At 40.5% G+C, this 27869-nt stretch overlaps 1 protein-coding gene across 1 annotated transcript in view; it reads left to right on the top strand.

Annotated features, from left to right (window-relative positions):
• Window positions 1-26470, top strand: part of c5 (complement component 5) — a 182741-nt gene extending 156271 nt beyond the window's left edge. The window contains exons 35-47 of the mRNA XM_060907120.1: window positions 19538-19743; window positions 20152-20304; window positions 20417-20479; window positions 20885-20978; window positions 21065-21104; window positions 21853-21955; window positions 22057-22131; window positions 22247-22352; window positions 22503-22586; window positions 24806-24895; window positions 25030-25113; window positions 25213-25351; window positions 25506-26470. Of these exons, the coding sequence (XP_060763103.1) occupies window positions 19538-19743; window positions 20152-20304; window positions 20417-20479; window positions 20885-20978; window positions 21065-21104; window positions 21853-21955; window positions 22057-22131; window positions 22247-22352; window positions 22503-22586; window positions 24806-24895; window positions 25030-25113; window positions 25213-25351; window positions 25506-25644 (1376 nt within the window). The 3' untranslated portion in view covers window positions 25645-26470. The remainder of the gene's footprint in view (window positions 1-19537; window positions 19744-20151; window positions 20305-20416; window positions 20480-20884; window positions 20979-21064; window positions 21105-21852; window positions 21956-22056; window positions 22132-22246; window positions 22353-22502; window positions 22587-24805; window positions 24896-25029; window positions 25114-25212; window positions 25352-25505) is intronic.
• Window positions 26471-27869: the final 1399 nt, after the last annotated feature.

The following is a 27869-nucleotide window of genomic DNA, read 5'->3' as shown; positions in this document are numbered from 1 at the left end:
GTAGACACTAATTGTCCAAAACTGGTTATTGATAAATATTTCATGCAATACTTTTGCACCACATAACAGTATTGTGTCAGTATGTTAGTGTTACAAAAGACGTATCGACCTGACTCCTAAACACTCACGTAAAGCATACCCTTTTCCTGAGATAGTTGACCTCCCCATCAATGGAAAACACCAAACTACTCATGTGAAAAACTTGTCCATTTCCAATTACATATGGACTTAGACTTTAGCTAATATCTGAGTAACGTTCTTGTCACTAGAAAGAGGTATTTATTTGCAAACAGTATGTACGGTCATGGGACAGAAACAGACAGACACCAAATGCGTAAGGTGCACCAATATTTATTTAGGGTTTGGGGGGATTGGAGTGTGTGTGTGCTGTTCAGTGTCAAGGCATTGTCCTGGAGCACTCGGGGTTGGGCTAGCTGAGGGCCTCCGCATCTGAAAATACTTTGTGTGCAGGCATGGAGAATGGGGTCGGGTGGGGTTGGGAGCGGGAGGGTGGGGGCTTGGGGGGGGCATACGCCGCAGGTGCGAGGGCCCGACAAGGCCGCTTGCGGCTTTAATTATTATTATTATTATTATTATTATTATTTTACCTTTACACTTTGTATAAACAAGTATAGTGTGTTGCTTATGAAATCCATGAAGTGCTACAGAGAAAATGGAATTTTATTCATGTAATGAAGACATTTTGGACTCAAAAAAACTAATTTAAAAAAAACCCACCAAGTTAAGGGTCTCTTTCAAATGAATTAAAAATTTGAACTTAAATTATACACGTAGCAAACAAAAAATGCCGTAAGCTGTCATCCTCATATCGCCTTTGGGCTTTTGGGGGGCGTGTAGGAGCCTTGACCTGAATTTAAAAAATAAATTTGATAAAAAGAGCACTTTCACTGAACAATGAAAATTAAATATTTGCAAAATATCTGCATAAATATTTATTTTACCTGGTTAATGGGACTTCTGCGCCTGAACCTCTGTGCACAGTGTCTGCAAATCAGGGCTGTAGGAAGTCACTTTCATCTTTCCGCAGGACTGTAAGCGGTCATCTGGGAGGCGCGAGCGGTGTTTGATTTTAACAAAGTTCATGGTGGAGAACAGCTGCTCACATACATATGTGGATCCGAAGATCGACAGGACTCCAAATGCATATTTCTTCATGTTTATGTAGGTGTCGGGGATTACATTTCTCCATACTTAGCAGGGCTCGAAATTCGCGGTGGTCCGGGCGCCCGAGGCAACTTAATTTGTCATTTGGCGGGTTCCGGTGACGTCACCACAGCAAATGGCTGCTTGAGAAGACCGCTCCTCCAATATTTTACAAAATTCGCCCCGCTATATAACTAAATAACGGTTGTTTTCAACTACACGAGGTCAAAATGTCGGGGTCGAAATCAGCAACAAGGGGAGCACTCGGAAAAAAAGCTACGACGCAGACAGCGAAGGAAACAGATGAAGATATTTCTCCTCACAATGCTAACTCCAGCCACACCACTGCAGCTAGCCTGACAAAAGTGCTTGAGGAGATTCGTGAGTTCCGTAAAGACATGAAAGAACAATTACATGACATCAAAGCTGAAATCACTAAAGTGGAGCATAAAGTCGAGGTAGTGGAAGACCGAGTGGGCAAAATAGAAGACCGCACTCAGAATGTGGAAACCGTGCTGGGTAAACTAATCAAAGAGGCGGCCCGTCTCGAAAAGAAAGTATTGGACCAAGACGGTAGGTCAAGGCGAAACAACATACAACGTTCCAGAAGACGCAGAGGGACCATCAATGACACACTTTCTGGAAGGGCTATTACAGGACAAACTGGGCATATCTATCACAGCTGCTGACATCGAGAGAGCGCACAGGGCACTGGTGCCGAAACCGAGCGGGGTGAATAAAGATAAGCCACGGTCAATAGTCATGTGTCTCGCCCGATCCAAGATCAAGAATGAAATTATAAGTAAAGCATGGGGAATGAAAAAGGTGCTCCTAGATGACAATACCCAAATATTCTTTGATAACGACTACCACCCAACTATTCTTCAGAGACGTAAGGATTACACCGAGGCAAAGCGAGTCCTGAAACAGCACGGCATTCGCTTCCAAACTCCTGCACCGGCCAAGTTTCGAGTTCACTATCAGGACGGAACACAGCTATATCAATCAGCGGAAGAAGCAACAAAGATATGAAGAACAGAGGGCTTCCCATTGAAATCTTCAAACCCGCGCCAAAGGAGGGTAAAGAGGATCTCTACACGCAGCTATCACGCACAGCGTGGGAGAGTACTAAGCCCCGAGGGAGAGGGGCTGCCGCTGCGCGAGGGGACGAAGACGACCCTGGTTAACACTCCACCCAATGACATCGTCACTTCAGTGATTAAGCTAAGTACAGAAGTAGAAAAACATGCCACTTCTTTTCCTCCCCGCTTTTCTGCCTTTATTAAACCAAAGAACTATTATATTCCTTTCCCCATGACAAAAGTTAATTATAGTGGAGGACTCAGATCTTAAGTTTGCCTTACACAGATGGACAGAGACTTTTTCCTACATCTAAGAGAAGGCCCTTATCCCCTAAAGAGGAAAGGCTTTCCTTCTGCGCTAGACGTTCTTTCTAGCTTTGCAAAGGGTCGTTTAGAGACCTCAGCCTTGGAATCACAGTTTTTTTGTTCTTTTTTTTTTATTGTGTAAGTTTTGTTTTAAATGTTTTTACAGGGAGTAAATTGCTTGGTTTTTGTTATAACATAAGGATACACAGACAACACATAGGCCTATGGCTGGTGATAAAACTAAAATAATCTCATATAATGTCAATGGGCTGTTAAATCCCATAAAACGATCCAAAATTCTTTCTAAAATGAAAAAAGAGAGGGCACATGTGGTATATTTACAGGAGACCCACTTAAATGACAAAGAACATGGAAAGTTAAAGAGAATGGGCTTTAATTATTTATACTTTTCATCATATAAATCAGGACATAGAAGAGGGGTGGCAATTCTCATATCCAAACAAGTCAACTTTGAAAAAAATGTCAGAAATTAAAGATAAGGAGGGTAGATATGTCCTTGTTAAAGGAAAGATAGATGGAAACATAGTAACTCTACTAAACATATATGCACCCCCAGGAAGCGATGTTTCCTTCTTCCAGAAAATGACTGACTTGATGGCAACAGAATCAGAGGGCCTGCTAATATGTGGGGGAGATTTAAATATTCATTTACAACCAAAACTTGATTGTTCAAGTGGGAAAATGGATGAACCAAAATTAGTACAAAAAGTCAACACACTTTTCAAAGATGTGGGGCTTATTGACAGCTGGAGAGAACTTTTCCCAGGGAGAAGGGATTACACCCACTACTCTGCCCCTCACGCTCTTTATACAAGAATAGATTACTTTATAATATTTGGAAAAGATAAAGATAAAATTCATGCTTGTGACATAGGGACAATAGATCTGAGTGACCATGCTCCAATATATCTAACAGTTGATCTCAACCTGCGACATAGAAATACTACATGGAAGCTAAACTCTGGCCTATTGAATGACCTTAAGTTTAAAGACGACATCAGAAAAGAAATAAAGGATTTCCTACAAACTAATGACAATAATGAAGTATCACCTCCCATTCTATGGGATACCATGAAAGCTGTATTAAGAGGGAAAATTATAGCAATAGCATCACATAAGAAAAAAGACAAAATATACTTGAAAATCTACAACAAAAATTGCAGGATCTAGAATTAAAACATAAAAGAGACTCAGATAAGAAAACGCTACAGGAAATTGATAAAGCCAGAAACGAGATCAGAAGCATAACTACAGAAGATGTTAGAAGAAACCTTATGTATGTAAAACAGAGATACTATGAAAGTGGTTCAAAATCAATGAAACTACTCGCATGGAAGTTAAAGAAAAAAATAGCAGAAAGCACAGTTCATAAAATCAAGGACCCAATAACAAAAGAGCTTAAAAATAATCTAAGTGAAATTCATGAAGCATTTGAGACATTCTACAAAGGCCTATATACAAAAGTCCCAGGAGGAAACATAGCTCAAATTGACACTTTCCTAAATTCATTGCAATTACCTACTCTTACAGAAGAGCATAATGGTTCACTGACAGCTGAGATAACAGCAAGGGAATTGCTAGATACAATAAGCAAACTTAAAGTAGGTAAATCCCCAGGTTCTGACGGATACACCGCAGAATGGTACAAAGAATTTAGAAAGGAACTAGTCCCTGTCTTACTCCCCACATTAAATTGGACCCTTGAAAAATCACAAATACCTCCTAGCTGGAATGAGGCAATCATATCAGCTATTCCAAAAGAAGGCAAAGATAAAACCGAATGTGCAAATTTTAGACCAATATCTGTCTTGAACATAGACTATAAGTTATTCACTTCCATAATGGCCAGACGGTTTGAGAAACTCATGACTAATCTCATTCATAATGATCAGACAGGCTTTATACACCAACGTCAAACCCAAGATAATATAAGACGGACACTTCATATTGCTAGCCACATAATGAAAACCAAGATGGAAGCCTTAGTGGTTAGTATTGATGCCGAGAAAGCATTTGATTCGGTCAACTTTATCTTCCTTTATAGAGTTTTACACAGATTCGGTTTCCATGACAAGATTATTAGAACTATACAAACAATATATCACAGTCCTACTGCAAGGGTCAAAGTTAATGGCCACCTCTCAAATAGGTTTAGCCTGGAAAGGGGGACAAGACAGGGATGTGCTTGGTCACCCCTATTATTTGCTCTCTTCCTTGAACCGCTTGCCCAATATATAAGACAAAACACAGAAATCAAAGGGATACATTTAGCAGAAAGAGAACATAAGCTAGCATGCTACACAGATGATGTGATTACATATCTCAGCCACCCAACACACTCTTTGCCCCAACTGATGTTGGCTCTTGGAAAGTATGGGGAACTGTCAGGATATAAGGTCAATGTGAACAAAACCCAACTGTTAGCTTACAACTATGACCCACCAGAGGAAATAAAATCTCAATATCCATGGGCATGGCAAACAAAATCCTTTAAATATTTAGGAATCACTATCCCAAAGGATCTCTCAAAATTATCAGAACATAACTATCCACCTCTAGATAAAAAGATTAAGGATGACATATCAAGGTGGAATCTTGTTCCTTTCTTTAGTTTCAGCTCAAGGATACTTTCCATTAAAATGAACATATTACCAAGGTTGCTATATTTATTCCAAACCCTACCAGTAGAAATACCTCAAAGTCAATTCAATGAATGGGATAAAATGTTGTCTAGATACCTATGGCAGGGGAAGAGACCAAGGGTCCGTCTCAAAACCTTACAGTTAACGAAAGAAAAAGGAGGTTGGGGCTTGCCTTCCCTGAAGGAATATTACTTTGCTGCCCAGATGAGGACTATACTATACTGGTGCAATCCATCATATTTAGCACAGTGGAAAGATATTGAAGAAAAACTGTTCCCTATCCCCATACAGGCAGTTATAGCAGATTCTAAAATACAACACTACATAAACGAAACAGATAATCCATGGTTGAAATTTAACTTGAAAATGTGGAAAAATATTATAAAAATATACAAATTAGAGGGAGATCTTCTTCCCCTAAAATGGTGTTCATATGACTCTGATTTCAAACCAAACACAATGGATACCCGATTCAAAACATGGCCAGTTAAAGGAATAACAGCTCTAAGCACCATTATGAAGAATAATGTATTATTAAGTTTTGAAACGGGGCGGCACGGTGGTGTAGTGGTTAGCGCTTTCGCCTCACAGCAAGAAGGTCCTAGGTTCGAGCCCCGGGGCCGGCGAGGGCCTTTCTGTGCGGAGTTTGCATGTTCTCCCCGTGTCCGCGTGGGTTTCCTCCGGGTGCTCCGGTTTCCCCCACAGTCCAAAGACATGCAGGTTAGGTTAACTGGTGACTCTAAATTGACCGTAGGTGTGAATGTGAGTGTGAATGGTTGTCTGTGTCTATGTGTCAGCCCTGTGATGACCTGGCAACTTGTCCAGGGTGTACCCCGCCTTTCACCCGTAGTCAGCTGGGATAGGCTCCAGCTTGCCTGCGACCCTGTAGAAGGATAAAGCGGCTAGAGATAATGAGATGAGATGAGATGAGTTTTGAAACGCTACAGGAAAAGCACCTACTGGATAAACAAGATTTTTTCAGATATTTACAATTGCGACACTATGTCGACACAAAGGTTAAAAATATATCAGAAGAAAAACACAACCTGCTAGAATTGTTCAGAGGAACATACAAGGCAACTCTTAATAAAGGTATTATATCAGCTACATATAACTGCTTGTTAGGACTCAATACACACTCCGCATCATATATCAAAGCAAAATGGGAAACCGAATCAGGGACTGAAATAACAGATGAAGAATGGGAAAAAATATGGAAATTTCAATGGAAATGCACCAGTTCAATGAACTGGAGGGAATTTAACTGGAAAAACTTAATCAGATATTTTATAACACCACATCAGAAATGCAAATTCAGTGACATTATCCCTGTTTGTTGGAGACAATGTGGCCATCAATGTGCAAACCACCACCATGTTTTCTGGGACTGTCCCAACATAAAAGCTTTTTGGTCTGAGATACATAAGGCCCTACAGGACATCTTTGAAGAAGATATTGCACTGGACTTTAAGACTTTGTACCTTGGATACGTTCCCGAAAACTGGCTGAAAGTGGACAAATATCTTATTAACATTCTATTGGTGGCCAGTAAAAAAGCCATCACCAGGAACTTGCTACAACCACACAGCCCAACAATTATTACGTGGAGAGATATTGTGGTGGAAATTTACAAGATGGAAGGAATAACAGCACATGTTAACCAAAAAACTGAGGTTTTTTTGGACAGATGGTTGAAATGGTTTTATTTTGTCCCTGCCAAATGGCCAAATGAATCCTTACTATAAGTGTATATATTACGTATCCTTTTGTAAGTACATGTATGTGAAAGACTACTCCCTGTTTGTAAATAGTTGTTGTTACTGTTGTTGTCGTTTTTTTGTCCCCCCCATTTCCTGTCTCTCTTTTTTTTTCTTTCTTGTTTTCATGTACCCACCACCCTTTACCTTGAAAAATAATAAAATATAAATAAAAAAATAATAATAATTTGTCATTTGGCGGGTAATTCCTGTCACTAGGCAGCCTGACTGGCTAGTTGAAAATAAAAAATATATATGAAGCGAAGATTCAGACTACGGGTGTGGATATATCGAATATACTCAATATATCTCCGAAAATTCTGTGTGAGATACATAAAATTATTATATCGTAACTATCGAGCATTTTATGGTCATCTGCTGACTTGCGTTTGTTTCGTGTTTGTTTAAAACCTTTTCCGGTGGTTTTCTCCCTGTCCCTCATATCAGGCAGTAATGTGAGAGGCTGCCTAAGGGGAAATAATAATAATAACGTCACGCACTCGCCAACCAATCCCGGGCGACATTTCGGTGCTGAAAGGAACGTGTTGCCAGATTGGGCAGTTTCAAGTTCATTTTGGCGGGTTTTGAACATATTTTGGGCTGGAAAACGTCAGCAGTATCTGGCAACACAGCGCTGACTCAGTTCGTGCAATCGCTGGTGCTGCATAGGCTACCGTGTAAGCTCTGTCAATTTCAGCGACAAATTAAAATGGAAGCGGACTAATTGGTTCCTAAAAGAACTAGTAAGGGGTCAGTCATCTGGCATTTTTTTGGATATCACGAGGAGGACGTGGAACAGCAAATGCCAAATTTGTAAAGTGTGCAAAAAAAAAAAAACAGTATCAAAATACTCGGGTCTTGAAATAAATGCACATTAGTCATGAACAATGGTAACTACTCTCTTTTGTGTTATTTTTGACAGAAGTAAAATTCATACATGAACAAATTTTGGCGAGTTGCTTTGGAAGGTAACTAGTCCGGCTGGCTGATGAAAAAATATGAATTTCGAGCCCTGCTTAGCCTACCTGGGGTTGAAAGTCTCGATAGATGCACAGCGAGTGACGCATATATTGAGAGACGAAAAAATTATATATATATATATATATATATATATATATATATATATATATATATATATATATATATATAATTTTATTTTAATATTTCAAGATCACAATAATGTTCCAATTTAGAACTACAATAAAAAACAAACTAAAAAAAATAAAATGCACTTTAATTGGATACTTATAAAATTTACTTCCCCAAGCCGCACAGAGCCGCAGCATAAGGATGAAAGAGCCGCATGCGGCTCCAGAGCCGCGGGTTGCCGACCCCTGCACTATACCCTGGGCTGGACACTTGGCTTACACGAAGACCTTACAAAGAATAAGTAAGCAGTTCTATTGGCCAGGACTTTTTGCAGAAGTGAGAAGATATTGTAAATCTTGTTCCCAGTGCCAGCTATTTGGAGGCAGAGGCCTCGTACATGCTCCATTAGTTCCCTTGCCAGTTGTCGACATTCCTTTTAAGAGGATTGGAGTAGATGTTGTTGGGCCCCTTGAGAGGAGCAAGTCAGGGAACAGGTTTATTTTGGTTATCTGTGATTATGCCACTAGGTATCCTGAAGTATTTCCCCTGAGAGATGTTACAGCCAAACGGGTAGCAACAGCTATGCTACAACTCTTCTCTAGGGTAGGCATACCCCAAGAAGTGCTAACAGATCAGGGACCAAACTTTATGAGTAAGACAGGCAGGTGTATGATCCGTTAGGCATCAAACGTATCAGAACCACTCCTTACCACCCACAGACTGATGGACTTGTTGAGCGGTTCAACCAGACCCTCTTGAACATGCTCTGGAAGTTTGTGGCGGACAATGGGAAGGATTGGGACCAGTGGCTACCCTACCTTCTGTTTGCATACAGGGAGGTTCCCCAGGCTTCTACGGGGTTTTCCCCCTTTGAGCTTCTATATGCACATCAGGTTCGGGGCCCACTGGATGTACTAAAGGAGACCTGGGAAGATGAGACCTCAGGCCAGACTAACATCATCTCCTATGTGCTGAGGATGAGGGGAAAGCTTGCAGCTGCATCCACCTTGGCACAAGAGAACCTGCAGAGGGCGCAAGACCGGCAGAAGATGTGGTATGACCGATCAGCCCGGGCTCACTGCTTCCAATCTGGTGACCGGGTCCTGCTGTTGTTGCCCACCTCTGACAACAAACTGCTGGCAAAATGGCAGGGGCCCTATACGGTGACACAGAAGATGGGACCGGTGACTTATGAGGTCCACATGCCAGACCACCGTAAGAGGCACCAAGTCTTCCATGTCAATATGTTGAAGGAGTGGAGTGAGCGGCCGGAACCACAGCCAGAAGCGCCTGCCATGATCATCCGAGTGATTGAAGAGGAGGAAGAGTACAGCAAGCAGTACCTGCCTGGCCATGAGGAGGGGAGCAAGCTGGACCTTACCCACCTGTCAGAGGACCATCAGCGGGAACTCTGCAGCATCCTGCTAGAGGGACTCTTCGTGGAGAAGCCTGGACAGAGCTGGTAGAACACCGGATTCTTCTGAGGGATGATCAGCCGGTGAGACAGCCATCTTACTGGGTTCCAGAATGTCTGCTTCCTGTCCTGAGGGAGGAGTTGGACATGATGTTGCATCTTGGCATGATTGAACCCTCCTTCAGTGAGTGGAGCAGCCCCATCATCCTCGTGCCCAAGAAGGATGGCAGCCTGTGGTTTTGCCTGGACTTCAGGAAGGTCAATGCCCATGCCAAGTTTGACCCTTACCCCATGCCAAGGGTTGATGACCTGGTCAAGCGCTTGGGCAAGGCCAAGTTCTTGACCACTCTTGACCTTGCAAAGGATACTGGCAAGTGCCTTTAGTGGGGGACTGCAAGGAGCTGACTGCTTTTAGGACCCCCTTTGGACACTTTCAGTTCACCGTGCTACCATTTGGGTTGCATGGGGCACCAGCCATGTTCCAGAGGCTAATGGACAGGGTCTTCAGGGGGACTGAGGGCTTTGCTGCTGCCTACTTGGATGATATCATCATCTATAGCTCCAACTGGGGGGAGCATTTGCAACACCTGCAGCATGTCCTCTCCTTGGTAAAGGAGGTGGGCCTGACCATCCATCCAGACAAGTGTGCCTTGGCCAGAGAGGAGACTGCCTACCTGGGCTATGTGTTGGGCCGAGGTATTATCCGGCCCCAGGTGGGGAAGGTGGAGGCCATTATGGCCGCAGAGCACCCAACCACCAAAAAGCAGGTACGCTCCTTTTTAGGGCTGGTGGGTTGGTACCGGCGCTTTATCCCCAGTTTCTCAGAAAAAGTGGTGGTGCTGACTGAGCTAACACGCAAAAGCCAGCCAAACAGGGTGGAATGGACTGAGGCGTGTGAAGCAGCTTTCAAGGACTTGAAGAACTCTTTGTGCCAGGAGCCTGTGCTCCTCAGCCCAGATTTTGACAAACTTTTCACAGTACAAACTGATGCCTCTGAGAGGGGCTTAGGTGCTGTGCTGTTACAAGGGGACCATGGACAGCTCCGACCCGTGGCTTATATAAGCCGCAAGCTTCTGCCAAGGGAGTGCAATTACTCAATCGTGGAGAAGGAATACCTGGCTATAAAGTGGGCATTGGACTCTTTTAAATACTATGTGTTAGGACGCAAATTTGTATTAGAGACTGATCATAGAGCATTGTCTTGGTTGGGCCAAATGAGAGACACTAATGCCAGGATCACTAGGTGGTTCTTGGCAATACAGCCTTTTGAGTTTGAGGTGTTATACCAGGCTGGGAAATTGAATTGTACCACTGACTTCCTGTCTAGGATGCCACTGGGGGCATCTTTAGAAGGGGGGGGGGAATGTCATGGGTTGAGCCGTGATGCTGACATAGTGCACAGCGCGCAGGCAGCCATTTGCTGGCATTTTTAAATCACTGCTGTCCTGTCCTGTCGCTATTCTCATTGCCACCACCATATGTACTGTTTAAGATCTCTTTCATATTGTCATTAATCACCATTTGCCATAGATTAATTACGCAGGGCCAAACTTAGTTTTTAGAGTGCAGGGAAAGGCCTACCGGCACTTCTCGATGGCTATTGTTTGTGCATCTGACTCATTCAAAATATTTGCTTAAAACATATTGGCATTTTCATTCTTCATCTGTATAATCTTTGTCTAGTATCAAAAAGTAAAATAATTCACACTGGCTGTTAAAAACTTCATTTATTGGTTAAAACTTTTGTTATTACAACTCCGGTAGCAATTCACCCACTGGCATTCAAAACGTACTTCCGTGTCTCGTTTGGGGAAACAGACAGAGGTGGAAAGAGTACTAAAATATTATACTCAAGTACAAGTACTGTTACTCTGATGAAATTTTACTTAAGTACAAGTAAAGTTACCAGACAAAAAAATCTACTCAAGTAAAAGTAAAAAGTAGATCATTTAAAATGTACTTTGAGTAAAAGTAAAACGTTACTTTTAACAATGGGAGTTTTCTGCCTCCATTGTGTTGTGCAAAAATGAAAAAGAAGAGGAAACAAGGATATATGTACATCTCAACCCAGATGTTTTATTTAAAGGAAGTGTATCAAATTGAATGCTTAGGATAATGCTGCATTAAAACTGAGACAAACAAAAAAGGTCAATACACACAGTCATGTCGTTTACATCGCCCTGACCACACACAAAGCATTGTACACGAAATATGAAAGTGAAATGTTGCACCGAAATCTCGTAGCTTGCCTGTGTGCACTGTGTGTTATTGAACAATTCAATTCAAACATTATTTGTTTTGCTTAGTATTCCTTTCTGGCCTGTTGGATGGTAGGAGGACTGATCACGTCAGGTTGGCGAGCTAACTTGCTTGCATGATTAGCCAACTGAATAACAGACTAGTTACCGTTATGTTACAGTACCAACAGGTTGCTACTTCAACATTAGCAATGCCATCCACTATTTTTGGAATATAACCAGCCTATTGTCGGTTTTACTATGGAAAGGAAACATTATGATCAGGGGCGCAGATACGTTTTTTGAACTGGGGGGGACAAAAAACTGGGGGGGACAAAAAACTGGGGGGGACAAAGCTGCCAGCAAACCAACCCCAACCCCGATATGCCTGTCAAACTTGTTGTGGGTAACCATAGCAACCAAGCTCGAGCTCGAAACCTGTGCAGTCTGCGCAGCTCAACCAACCGAATATCAGTCTTTGTTTTTTTTATGTGAGTTGTTGCAACTATGTATACACTGCTGTGCACCTCAATAAACCGAATGGTAATTAGTCTTTTGATTTTTCCGTGAGGTTTGCCTTATGCAAAGAAAGACAGCATAGATGTTTTTTCCTCCCTATAAGTGGGGGGGACCGAACGAGGTGAATTTAAATCTGGGTGGGACGAATCCCACTCATCCCACCCTCTATCTGCGCCCATGATTATGATGCCAATGACAATACTTACCTCAACATGCTTGCGCAGATTAGACGTCGAATTTTTGTATGCCGCAATGGTTGTCTTCTTGGGCACACAATCTGCATTGCATAATGAAACTGTCACCCCTTTTCTCTACGAAGCTGAAGTGATCACGTATGTAGGGCCAGGGGTGCACTTCATTACTGGAAGAAATTGCGTTTTCTGCAGGGTCGTCCACCACAGGCTCCTCGGTCTCCTCCATGTCCGCAGGGGCGCTTTATCAACACCCGTGGCCCAGGGGCTAGGCCCCTCATAGGCTACCTGTCAACCCTACCCTTACCATTGGCCAGGAAAACACTCTTATTTTATTTGCAATACGTGTCAAGCATTTACAGTGTAAGCGCGTAATTAGCCTAGAAGCCTACGATAGGTTACGTTTGGCTCAGCGTAGCTGCGCAAGGCCCACGCTCATATCGTTCAACACATCCGACCACAAAGGGAGAGAAGAATGCGCGCATTATCATTACAGAGCCGGTTCTAATTATTACCACGGACAGGACAGTGATACTGCATAACTTTCACGCAGGGGCATGGCCAGAGATAACCACACAAGCGCGCATGCGCTAATGTAGACCTATGTGTTGTAAACATAAAACACACACACCTACAGACAAGTCCTTTTAAAAAATAAAATACATAAAAATAGCTCGGCGGCATGAAAACAAACATTCACTGCAAGACAAGGTGCCCTAGAATCGCCATCAGTTTTTAAATATCTATATGGACTTTGTTGTCAGGATTGAACAGCATGAGATATCAAAACTGTACCCAGATACAGGCTTCAAGTTCAGATATTGCATTCCAAATGAGGTATCCACAAGAGAAATGCGTACGAAAGCATGAGCATCAGGAGAGGGTTGCATAACAGAGATTCTATACGCAGATGATCAGGCCATACTCGCTGGATCCATCGAGGAGCTTCAGAATATTCTTCAGTTGTATGATAAGACCTACACCCGCTTTGGTTTACAAATATCATATGTCAGAACAGAAACAATGGCTTTTAACGTCAATGAGGATATCAAATATAAACCAATTATCATTTCCCTTGGTGGCACTAATATTAAAAACGTCCGCACCTTTAAATATCTTGGTTATAATGTCAGCAACTGTGATGAATCCTCACACTTCCTGCATGCTAGGATAAGTGCTGCATTCATGAAATGGAATGAACTGAAACACGTTCTAACCGACCACCGAATACTACTAAAAACCCGTATAAAGTTCCTAGTGGCATGCGTTCGATCTCGTCTCCTGTACAGCACACAGGCATGGCAACTATCATCCAGTGAAATTCACAAAATTGAGGTAGTGTGGCACGGCTTCCTAAGGAAAATGATTAAAGGTGGATATAAACGAAAGAATGCCCCTGACCAAAAGAACACTACAAATGAAGATATAGACTGGAGCTACAAGATGTCCAATGCTGATCTCCGGAAACTGACAGGAACCCAGGATATAAAACTATCCTGCTACGTACAACAACTAAAATATATTGCTCACGTTTGCCGGATGGGCAATAACCAAGTGCAAAAGCAGCTCCTGTTTGACAAAAATGGTTACAAATGGACGAAATGGGAAAATCTGCTGGGCATAGACACCCAACAGATAAGACGTATGATGATGGACAAATCAAACTTTGAGCAACTGCTGCAACTGCTACAGCAGAAGCACCCCTAGAGAGTTTAACTTTTGACAGGGAAACATGATGATGATGATGATGAAGGTACTTGGCTCGGCGGCCACATGAAACGTAAACACCATGGACAGCGGCCAAACTCATAACTCTACAGACCGAAATACACAAAACCGAGTCCTACTAGGGTCTATTTTACCGATCTATGTTCAAGCATCATGCAAGTCTTCCTTCTCCTTGAATAAGACCGTGCATTCAACTGCCTTTTTGACATGACTGCATTGAAATACCACTCAACAATATTTCACACACTCCATCAAGAAAAAAGTTAAACATGATGAACACGGGCATACTGTTTTGAGCATACGATTTTTTAAAAAGAAACTAGCTACATCAAAGTCCTTCAGTAAACCCATCCTTTAGCGCAAATGAGCTTAACCTAGTTCAAAGCATGACGCTAGCAGTAGCTGCATAAGGCAAAATCATGTGGGCCTTTCATCAACAATAAGCCACGGCGGGCAAACATTAATAATCAAGCGTCCTTACCTTAAAACGTTGTCTTGACCACAGAACTTCTCAAGTATTTCACTTAAATCCACACGGGTTAACAACACACCCAACACAGCTAGCGAGAAATGTGGATCTGCGCTAGCTTTGTATTGCTATTCCCCTCAGTATGCTTACACTGTCTGCTGCCCGAACTGTGAACATTATAGGCTACAATCTTTTCATCAATTTCTTCAGTAGATGCCGTTTTAGACATTTTATTATCCCCATCGAAATATGCTATTATACTAACAGGATTATAACTCAAATCACACGACACGTATTCAAATCACAACTGATTTATTTTACTGTTGGACAGATCATAGCATGCACATAGCCTAGCTGCTGGTAGGCTGATAACTGATAAGTAGCTGATATTCTGAACAGATTGGTGATCCTTACCTTAAAAAAGTCTGTGACTTTAGGCAACGATTCTATCATTACCTGCATCTCTCTCTTTTTTTCCTTTTATGCGCCCCGCTAACATGTGAACGCTTCATCTTTCAAAGCCTCTAAATTTGTGTCTCTGTAGTCTGCAGTCTTTGGCGCGCTTTCGTGCGTGACATTACATTTTGTTACATTTTATTCTGGTACAGTTGTGGGTGTTCGTTTCGCGAACCACATCCACCATGTCTCTTACAGCAGGCTACTGTGCGCTCATTTATTTCTAACCTTATTTCTATCCGTACATTAATGTAGGCCCACGATTCCGACAGTTTATTATTTTATTAATATTACAAGGCCCCTGATTGGCTGTGGCCCAGGGGGTTGAGCCCCCCGAAGCCCCCCCCCTTAAAGCGCCGGTGCATGTCCGCCATCATCTGTGTGAGACTCGCGCACGCAACAACTGTCCTTCCCGTGATTCATTTCCAGAACGCATTTCCCCAGGGGCGTCAGAAGCATTTTTAATGTGGGGGGGGGACACACTGGCGGGGGGTCCTCCGCCAGAAAAATTTTATTTAATTTTCAACAATAAGTCCTCATTCAACTAGTCCATATATTCATCAGCCTGTTTTTAAACCCACCGCTACGCCTAAGATAATGAGATGAATGTGACACAATTTATCACCAACAATGACTTTATGGGTGCATTTTACTTTTTATTTTGTGTTTTCTATTTAGTTTTAGATGTAACACAACATGCCACTGGGCCAAGCAATAGTGACACTCAACTGTATGTTTAAAAATAAGAATATTCATAATCTCACACAATGAACAGGCATGACATGGCATCATGCAAACTTCATAACACAAAATCACACTGTGTCAAGCAACGGTGACACATAAAAAATAACTTCACACAATGAACAGGTGCAATTTTGTTCACCACCAACAGTGACTTTAGTGGGTGCATTTTACTTTTTTCCGATTTAGCGATACTCATAACAAAAATGGCATGGCATCATGCAGTCTTCATAACACAAAATTACACCGGGTCAAGCAACGACACATAAAAGAGAACTTCACACAATGAAAAAGTGCAGTTTTGTCAACCTACATGCAATGGTGGTACTACAGTAGCATTTACAGATTAGTATAACAAATAGATTTATAGATAGAACTCCTTCTTATATTGGTGCCACCACAATTTCTACCACTTCATAACTTTTATCCCCCTTTCCTTCACAATCCACCTGGAATAACATCCATCTCTCTCCATCGCTTTCCTCTCTACTATTCCTTCCCCATACACTGATTTCCCATCTTACTTTCCAGAAAACTGCCAAAGACCAGACAAAACAAAGAATCAATAAATATCATCAGAGCAGACTTGACCTCATTCTTGGCATTACTGTAAGGCAGGCCTACTGGGTTTGAATGAAATGATAGCTAACGTTAAGCTAGCTGATACATCTCCTAACATTGACTAGCCAGCTAACTGCACTAACATTTCCATTGGGACAAAAAAACCTGTCCTGTGGGGAAATTTTGACTGACTTTCCGCTTCTTTGTAAAGAATGTCCTTATGTCCATTGTGTCTGGGAGCAAATACTGCAAACAATTCATCATCAATCAAGAATACCCCATTAGGCTAAGCTTATTTCACTGTTTAGTTGAATATTAATTTAACGTGGCCTAGGGTTAATTTTGAGGGCATATCACAAAAGAATAAGGTTTTAGCAAAAGCTAGACATTGTGAGGTTGCAATGGGGCTGACGTCACCTCCTCCACTTTCCAGCAGCTGCACCAACATTTCTGTGCTCGCGCTGAGATTCACTTCACTTGCGCGCGGTGAGCTGTTGTAGGGAACGCCCGGAAAACCCGGAGTGGATTTTCAGTGGGCTGTGTATTCTCTTATCGATCAAGTGGAATGGATTCTTTCACGAAGCAATAGAAACGGTGCTGGGTGAACTAATATTTTATGTTAAATGTGGGGGGGTCCAAACGAAGAATTATGAAATGTGAGGGGGACATGTCCCCTTCACATTCAATGGTGGCGACGCCCATGCATTTCCCCTTCTCCGTTTTAGCCTTTTTTTTATTTTTTTATTTTTTTTTTACTCAGTAACGGTTGTCATGTAAAATGTACCGAAGTACACTACTTAAAAGAAAACATACTTAAGTAAAAGTAAAAGTACACTCTTTAAAAATTACTTGAAAAAGTATAAGTACACAAAAAAGCTACTCAAGTACAGTAACGCGAGTAATGTAATTCGTTACTTTCCACCTCTGGAAACAGATGGACTGTTCCACTGGGGGGGAAATAGAGGGGTTTCCTGGGTCCTTTGTGGGGCAGCCCATTGTGATGGGGGTGTTTAGGGGTAATGACTTAAAAGCCATTTTGAGGGTTCAATAAGGTATTTTTGTGCATGTCAGTTATTGTATGTATTTTTGTGCTATATGTTTTCTTATTTGATTTATTATTTGGTAATAATTATGTTGTTGTTTAGTTAATTGATTATTTTTGACAGTGGGGCTATCCAATGGGTGGGGCTATAGTTAGCAATGCTCTATATTAGGCCCAAGAGCCTCAGTAGGTGAGGTTGGTAGTGAAGTGAATGTGTCTTGTTAATTGAAGTTGCTCTTGATAGTAGTTCAGGGTCTGAGGACTTAGCCTGGCTATTTATGCTTGTTTATTTTCGTTTTGTACAGTTTTGTTTTTGTATATTTTTTCATGCATGTTTGTAATTGTAAATATTTGCACATTTGTAAAAAAGAGAAAAAGAAAGAAAAAAGAAACGAAGCCTTTTCGTTGAAGACTGTTTGGTCTCCTCCGTTGCTGTGGCTATCCTGCCACAGGGGATCTCAATTAAGGGAAATGGATGCAAAGGTGCTTTTGGCGTGGCTGCTGGGTTTACCAGCTGGCATTCGTGGCCAGCCGCACACCACCTGTGGACATCGGCACAAATCCCTGGCCAATAGAAATGAGCCATGAGACGATTTAGTGCTTTTCCTGACCCAAGTGCCCAGCCATAGGATTATGATGAGCCGCATGGAATAAAAGTTCCCTACAGCTCTTTGGAACCAACAACTGTGTTTTCTCTTCTTTACTTTGAGTGTCCTGCATCACTCGATATAGCCTATCCTTAAAAATACAAAAATACAGAAGGGAAAGCGCAGTGTTAGCCTGGAGTTTCTGGCCATCAATTACTTTCACTTGGTCAAAAGCATGTCTCAGAGACTTGTAGTGCATCTGCTCCAATAGAAAATCCCCTAAGGAATTCCCCAGAGAGAGAGGAGAACCCTCCTCACTCTCCATATCCTCATGAGATGGAGCTAATGCGGAAGGCCCTGGGACTGCCTCCCCAGTTAACATTGTGACAGGATTTCCCCCATGATGTACTACTCCAGGACCCACCCACTTTTAACTGTTTTATTAATGTCTTAAACCCCGGTCAATCTGTCCCCAGGATAAGGGGACGGGTGAGGCTCGTCTCCTCCACATTATGCTTTTTCTCCCCAAAATTCAATAGTAACAGGCATTTGCAGATATTTGTGAACATCCCCATGCACACACCTCACCTTCACCAATCATGCATTTCCCACTTTTCATGCACTGAACATCCCCATGCACACACCTCACCTTCACCAATCATGCATTTCCCACATTTCATGCACTGAACCAGGCTTTGATGCATGGAGGTCTGATTACAACCAGAATCCACCAAAGCCTGATCTGTACACCCTTGAATAATTAGACTCAGTACGTTCCTGCTTGATCAGGGGAAGCCTGCGGTGCATCAGGAATATGAATCAGTACCCCCACCTCCTTGCAGAAATGCTGATTCTGGGAAATTCCAGCCTCCCTGCCGCACAGACAAACCTGCCCGGGCTCGTTCCCAGTTCTGGTGGGCATGGATGAGTCTACCTGTAGATAGAGGAGGGGCTAATGGCAGCACAGACACAGAAGGAGAAGGGAGGGAAGAAACATGAGGACAGACATGAGTGTGGGGAGCAGGTTTCAGGGGGAATTGGCCCCTGTTTCCACAGGGCTGGGGTGAGGGGGTCAAGGGGGGAGAAAGAGAGGATAAGCTGTGGGAGTGCCTGCTCCTAGAAACGCTGTCAGATAATCCTCTGCCAGCTGGACCACCTCCTCCAGTGACACCATGCGGTGACATGGCAGCGTAGTTACGGTTGCTATGGGGGTTATGTGACCGTGCAAAGCCTCCATAGCTTGTTTCATTCTAGGGCCAAATCAAAGGGTTGTAGGGTAGTAAAACCACATCTGGGCATTTTTCACCCTGATCAAAGTTATATACCTTCGATTTAGACATCAGAGAACAAATGCTGAATAAATTTAAAATGCTGAATAAATGCATTCTGTGACACCTTTAAGCAGGTCTGCATTTTAATCACATCTTGATTGCTTCATTTCAAATCCATTGTGGAGGTGTGCAGCAAAAATTGTCATTTCCACATTCTAATGGACACAAAAGCATTATTTTACTGAGATTTCTGAATTTAGGAAACCCAGTAATTGTTCGGTTTTGGGAAGAGAATGAAGCCCCTCAAGACCCATTAAAGCCAAACAGGGCCTCTGCACTGTCAGTGGAGACCACTGTCTATATGCTGCTCAACACTTTACTCAGAGGAGACACAACATATGCCAAGCCAATCATCCAATGGCTCACTGATGATCAACGATATGGAGGAGGTTTCCACTCAACTCAGGTACACAGCCACAGTAAAAAAGAAGTATGCCATGCAAGCAAAGAAATATGCCATGCAAAATGTTTACATGGCTAAAAATAAATAAAAAGCAAGCACCAATAAACATTGTGCAAATAAGACATTTTGCTAAATTGAGATTATCTCTGGCATGACAGGAAATCAAGGCTCATTACAGCCTTGTCATACACAAAATATGTATGATGTGCTAAAATGATGTGTATGATGGTTTTGTTTTTTTTTGTTAACTCCTGTGTAAAGCTTCCTTGGGTTTGTGAAAGGCAGTATATAAATTGAACTTTATTATTATGATGATGATGATGATTATTATTATTATTATTATTATTATTATTATTATTAAAATGTCTTATCTCTAATGCATCTTAAGAATCTCATTGCTCTGATTACCAGGACTCTATTCTAACACTGGAGGCATTGACCAAATACAGTATCTTAGTTCGGAGAGCCGTTTTACAAATGGAGGTTGATGTGTCATACCGGAAGAAAGGCAGTATTGGCCGTGTTACTCTGACCCAGAGTAACCCTGTGGGCAAACCCATTGAGGTAAGATTCTTCTAGTTTGTGATGCAATTTATTATTCTGCAAAACTGATCATTTCTGTTCTTAAGTGTATTTATTCATAGAGAATAATATTCTGACTTGTTATTTTAAAAAGATAGAACATGCTGATGATGTTATACTGAAAACAGGATACAGCAGAGGGGTGTCATTTGCTAATGTGAGTGTCATGCAAATATCAAATATTCTTTGAGAAGCACAGTGAGATTTCTTTAAGGCAACATTTTGTCCTTATTAACTATCTAGATACATCTGCATGATTTGCTGTCAAACCAGTTTTTGTTGTTGTTGTTGTTGTTGTTGTTGTTTTTTAATGAGCACAATATACAGTATGTTTTTTCTCTTTCTTTTTTTATTTTAAATTTTCCCTCTGCCTTCCTTTTCTTTTATCGCCTTTCTTTCTCTCTTTGTCTGAGGATCTGCTTTAATAAGTCCGTAAAAATGCAATTTTATATATAGCTAAAAAGTCCTTATTGTCCTCCAAAGTGTCCATGGGTATATATGTCTGTGTGGTTTTCCATGAAAACCAAAGAGTTTATTAGCTTGTGATTTTTTGCTTTCACAGTTGAGAACAGTGTATTATGAAACAACAGAGAGTAACAATAATTGCAACTTTGACATAACAATAGATGTTCTTCCCCAAAACCCAAATTCAAGAGGTATGCTGATGTAATGATTGTTCAAAGCATTTCTCTTTAGAAATGAGTAACTTTTTTTTTGTAAAGATGGCCTTCTATTTCACCAGATCCCATTCTTCTCTTACCGCGGATAGTTGCCTGTGCCAAGTGAGTATGCAGCTATAACTTCTACACACTGTCAGAAATAGGAGTGCAGTAGGAGTCCATTTCTGTTCCCCAAGGTACAATCTACACTAATATTACCCCCCTAGGGCTCATTATTGGACTTCAAGGTAATTATATGTACCTTTTTTTAGGGCCAAAAAGGCACATACATGTTCCCAGGTACTTTAGAGGGTACTGCCCCAGTGACAAGCCATTGTACCCCTAAAGGTACAATAATGTACTTTATTTTCTGAGAGTGAAGAGCACATTTTGTGGTCATTTTAATAAGTATCTACAAATTCACTTTAAGTATCTACAAATTTGTAGACATTTTAAGTGGTATAATCAAAGGGTTCTGAGCCTTTGGGGTAATGTTAGTCTATCAGGAATTATATTACTCAAGCTGCATAATGAGTGTTTGTGTGTGTGTGTGTGTGTGTGGGGGGGGGGGGGGGGGGGGTGATTGAGTTGCAAAAGCCTGAACCATGGTACCAAGTATGAGTTCATGATCCCTACACCATGACCAAGAAAATAAACAAGCCTGCATTATTATTTCGCCCCCTCGTGGCTCAGGGACCCTAAGCAACTGCTTACACAGCTGTCTTTTAAGGCCATAGAAACTGTGTTCAATGTCTTCTTTAGTGCTTTATCGCACATGGTATGTCAATGAATATATAGATTTTTTTTAATTGCTTGAAACAATGTTTTTAAACACATTTTACTAAATATCCCAGTAATGTTTATCTCACAGATATAAGCCACGTAAAAATGAGGTTGAGAATGAAGCAAGTCACACAGTAATGGAAATTAATCTGCCCACTGGTGTGAGGCCAATCCAAGAGGATCTAAATAGGGTGAGAGGAGTCTGAGTTTCTTTAGTGCTGCTGAACTCCAGAATTTGAGGAAAAACATTCTTTAACAACATTCTGTTCTTTATTTGCTGCGCACATTGCAGTTTAGGGATGGACTCGAGAGTCGTATTTCTGACTATGAAATAATAGACAACCAAGTGATTCTCCAGATGGATTCTGTGAGTATAGGTTCTCAATTAAGATATTTGAATGATTAGTAATAAAAATTAAGTAATAATACTCATGTGTAAACATCTGCTTGATTCTGTATAGTGTCTCTTGTGTGATTTCTAGATACCCTCAGAGGAGCTCTACTGTGTGGGCTTCCGTATTCAGGAGGTGTTTAGAACTGGCATGAACAGTGCCTCTGTGTTCAAAGTGTATGAGTATCATGAGCCAGGTAAAGCATGTCTCCTAAGGGGGCTTGGGCTTGACCTCAGAAATTAATTATAGACCTTCTATACCTTATAAACCTTGTGTATATCTTGTAATATGTACTGAATTATAATGACAAATATTTCTAATTTGCTATACTTGTTTTTGTCTACAGACAGTCAGTGTACAAAGTTCTACTACAGTCAGAGGCGCAGACTTCTCCGTCTCTGTGACAGAGACCAGTGTCGGTGCATGGCAGGTGCATGGCACTCACACTTTCACACTTGCCCTTGAAATTAGAGCAGTTTGTGTTGACTATTATTGTTTTAGATAAAGCAAATTCAAATGCAAAAAAATCTATCACTGATAATTTAAGTATAAATTTATTTTATTAAATGTTTATTTGATATGGACATAGCAATAACATTGGACAAACCAGATGCATTGTTTGAGTGTTTTAGCACAAGTGCTAATTTACAACACCAGTCCACAATTCTGAATAATAAAGATCATAGTAAACAAAATAGGTGTGTGTGTGTATAGTGTATATATATATATATATATATATATATATATATATATATATATATATATATATATATATATATATGGCAGATTCTACCATAACAGAGGCCAGTTAAGTCCGATCTCCTTAAATTGCTGAATTGATTATTTTGATCATTCTATTAAGTTTTTCTAGTAGCATTTGGGGTCTTGGACATTCACAGTAAATTTTAGGATAGTAGTCCTGGTAACTAATTAATAAAAGCCTGACATGACAGACATGCTAAATGACAATAGAAACACATCGGTTTCTATCATCAAAATCTGACAGACACACTAACGTCTACCATCATATTCTGACAGACACTCTAGATGACAATAGCAACAAAACTGTTTCTTACATTATTAATCTGACAAATTTAGTAATAATATTAAATACCTCATCACTAGAACCAAATAATAAAATAAAATATTGAAATAAAAAAGATTAAATTTATTTTCAAAATTGAAATATCAACAATAATTGTCAGAACAGTGACGATAGACACGACTGTGTCACTTTGGCCTGTCGGCTGAAAGGGTCGCAAGTGGCTCTGATTTATCTCAACTTACGATAGTTTTCCTCCAGAAAAATTTAAATATGAATGCACAAATATATTCTCAATGTTTCTATCGTCAAAAATTTCTATCGTCAGGATAGCTGACTGAAAATCTTACCTTGATTTATTTGATGAATTCTAGCTGTCAGAACTCTAAGTCTTGCCCGGAAGTAAATGTCTGCTGTCAAAAAAATCATGCGCAGTAGAATTTCCTCTTTGCGTCAGTCAACATGTGCGTGGTGAGGGCTTCAATTTTGCTATCGTCAGGTGCATTTGACTGACAGACTGACGATAGCATTTTTTAAAAATAACTGTGGGCTTCTCTCGTGAACGAAATAGTTTTTTCGCTGTTAATCTATTTCAACTCTATCTGTTGACACCCAAAAATTATAAAGCCTGCTTCCACACGATAACTACCAAAGATCCATAATGGCTGAGTCTATCGTCAGGTCATCTGACAGAAATTCACTGACGATAGCAACAGGGATAATGAAAGTGATTTTTAAAATGGGAGTTATGTCTGTCAGATATGTCAAAGAAATAGAACTTTATTCTTTAAAAATCCTTTATTGATATACTCAGTGTATTTTTAAATGACGTGCTGTTTTAGAAGACCAAATACCATATTTTCAATCTTGAAAATATTACCTCACTGAAAAAAGGACAAGAAAAATTTCTTATTTTGTGGGCAAATGATTAATGGATCCAGTTACGGTAGAATCTGCCATATATATATACACTACCGTTCAAAAGTTTGGGGTCACTTTGAAATTTCCTTATTTTTGAAAGAAAAGCACTGTTCTTTTCAATGAAGATCACTTTAAACTAATCAAAAATACACTCTATACATTGCTAATGTGGTAAATGACTATTCTAGCTGCAAATGTCTGGTTTTTGGTGCAATATCTACATAGGTGTATAGAGGCCCATTTCCAGCAACTATCACCCCAGTGTTCTAATGGTACAATGTGTTTGCTCATTGCCTCAGAAGGCTAATGGATGATTAGAAAACCCTTGTACAATCATGTTAGCACAGCTGAAAACAGTTTAGCTCTTTAGAGAAGCTATAAAACTGACCTTCCTTTGAGCAGATTGAGTTTCTGGAGCATCACATTTGTGGGGTCAATTAAATGCTCAAAATGGCCAGAAAAATGTCTTGACTATATTTTCTATTCATTTTACAACTTATGGTGGTAAATAAAAGTGTGACTTTTCATGGAAAACACAAAATTGTCTGGGTGACCCCAAACTTTTGAACGGTAGTGTGTATATATATATATATATATATATATATATATATATATATATATATATATATATATATATATATATACACACACACACACACACTGTCTGTTGCCCTCCTGTTTCACAGCTGAATGTTGCAAGTTCAAGTCCAGCATTGATCCTAATCTTACTGTTGAACAGAAAATACATGACGTGTGCAAAGGCAACATCAAATATGGTAAATACTCAATCAGTAAACCATGGAACCCAATTATCATATACAGAAGTAATGAAGTCAGTAAAGGTTTGACATTTGAAATTATAGCCAGACATTTGAGTAACTGCGTCTGGAAATTATTCTCTTTCTCCTAGTTTTAAAAGTGAAAATAACATCAGTTGAAGCAGAAGGTGATTTTCTGACATACAATGCAAATGTGGAATCAGTCATTGAAAAAGGTGGGTGCACACGTTTCTGGCTTCATCTTCTATGAAATATACAGTAAATGCACATTTTCATGTATCCTTCTAAATTGCAACTCAATCTCTTCACCACAGGGTCATTCGACATTACGAGATCAGGTGAGGTCAGCTTTGTAAAGAAGGCAACTTGCACCTCAACAAATTTAGAAATTGGCAAGCAGTACCTGATTATGGGCACAGAGATCATGCAGCTTCGAGTAAACCGTAGTTACAAGTAAGTCTCTGTCTTATGCTACATTTTTCTTACATTATGTAATTATGTAATGTAATTACCTTATGTAATTATGAACATGACTTCTGACACATTTTCATTAATTTGGCTGTATAACAGCAGAGTGTTTTATTATGATTTGTTCTTGTATAATCAGATACAAGTTTCCACTGGACTCACAAGCTTTGGTGGAATGGTGGCCATCGGATTCTGACTGCCAAACCAGCTCTTGCAAAAAATATACCAGTGTTTTAAGCAATTTTGAATTTGATTACCTTACTGGTGGCTGCCTTTAGGGTGGCTGCTCTATATTTATAACATCTGTATTTTCATTCATCCTGGAGCATTCTGGCATTTGTTGACGATATGTTGAAAACAGTGCCTGTTTTGGAATGGCTATGGAAATTATATTGCATATAATTTACTCATAATCTATATATTACATATAAAATGATCTACACAGACATTGGAACAACATTAACATCATAAGCAACATCAGGGCATGTCACTGTGAAATGTATTAAAATGTTTTAACGTTACACTTCATTTTAATGCAAGTTTTGATTAACTAGTCCCTTTAACCCGTTGGAGCACCATAAATGTAATTCATCCGAACATGACAGAAAATATTACATACGTTTTCTCAAATATTTTGGGCAATAACAAGAGTATTATCCTTTAGCAAAAGGTATTGTCACAGGCTAATTAGGTATTGTGTAGGCTAATTATGTCAGGCCTTTGACATCAATAAAGTTTTTCAGGTCTTATGCCTAATACCCTCATGCTGCTTGTCGTAAAAATCAGGTGTATACAGTTCCTACTTGATATTTCTGATCTCCACATATTTGTTCTACAAATGACAGAATCAACTATACAGGCTAACTAAGAAAACATATCAGGTTTTGTGATTATCCCACATGCACTAAATGGGCAAATGTTTGTGGACACCTGACCACCATATGTGGTACTCCTTCAGACTGTTACCACAAAAGTTGGAAGCACACAGTTGTACAGGCTGGAACTTGAGTGGCCTACGTAGATGCCTGACCTCAATCCCAATGAATACCTTTCGATTACGTTCATTATGTCTTATATTAAATATAGTTAGTTTTTTTTTTTCTTTTTTATCAGACATCTAATTTTTGGGTTTGTTTACCTGACATGTTTCGACGTACAACTTCCGTCTTCCTCAGAGTGTCACTCTGAGGAAGACGGAAGTTGTACGTCGAAACATGTCAGGTAAACAAACCCAAAAATTAGATGTCTGATAAAAAAGAAAAAAAAAACCCAATGAATACCTTTAGGATGAACTAGAATGCCAACTGCACACCAGGCTTCCTTGCCTGATATCAGTGCCTGACCTCACTAATGCTCTTGTGGCTGAATGGGCAAATCTCCACAGCCAAGATCCAAAATCTAACTCTTCCTAGAAGAGTGGAGGTTATTCTAACAGCGAAAGTCAACTAAATCTGGAACGGGATGTTAACCCCCCCCCCCCCCCCCCCCCCCCCACACACACACACGGGTCAGGTATCCACAAACTTTTGGCCATGCATCTCAAACAATTAGAATATTGTGAAAGGTTTTTTTCATAATTTAATTCAAAAAGGTAAACAATAATTTTCTATGTTCATTACACATAAAGTGAAATATTTCAAGCCTTTTTTTGTTTTAATTTTGATGATTATGGCTTATAGCTCATGAAAATCAGAAATCCAGTATCTCAAATTATTAGAACATATCCTAAGATCAATTAAAAAAGTATTTACAATATAGAAATGTCCAACTTCTGAAAAGTATGTTCATTTATATACTCAGTACTTGGTTGAGGATCCTGTACCACGAATTACTGCATCAGTGTGGTGTGTCATGGAGTCAATCAGCCTGTGGCATGGCTGAGGTGTTATTGAAGCCAAGGTTGCTTTGATAGCGACCTTCAGCTCGTCTATATTTTTGGGTTGGGTGTTTCTCATCTTCCTTTCAACAGTACCCCATAGATTCTCTTTGGAGAATCCAATTTGGTTAGGCAAACTGTCTGGCCAATCAAGCACAGTAATATCATGGTCAGCAAACCAGGTTTCAGTTTTGGCACAACCAGGTTTCACAGTGGACCAACACCCACAGATGACATGGCACCCCAAATCATCACAAACTGCAGAAACTTCACACACCTTGGATTCTCTGCCTCTCCATTCTTCTTCCTGAATCTAGGACCTTGATTTCCAAATTAAATGCAAATTTTACTTTCATCTGAAGAGGACTTTTGGATCACTGAGCAACAGTCCAGTTATTTCTCTCCTTAGCCCAGGTAAGACGCTTCTGATGTTGTCTCTGGTTCAGGAGTGGCTTGATATTAGGAATGCAACAGTTGTAGCCCCTTTCCTGAAAATGTCTGTGTGGGGTGGCTCTTGATGTACTGACACCAGCCTCAGTCCACTCTTGTGAAGCTCTTCCAAGTTCTTGAATTGACACTTCTTGACAAATCTCTCAAAGCTGTGGTCATCCCTGTTGCTTTTCCAGC

Source organism: Neoarius graeffei, chromosome 24, assembly GCF_027579695.1.
Source record: "Neoarius graeffei isolate fNeoGra1 chromosome 24, fNeoGra1.pri, whole genome shotgun sequence".
NCBI lineage: Eukaryota > Metazoa > Chordata > Actinopteri > Siluriformes > Ariidae > Neoarius > Neoarius graeffei.
This window is presented reverse-complemented; position numbering and strand designations above follow the sequence as displayed.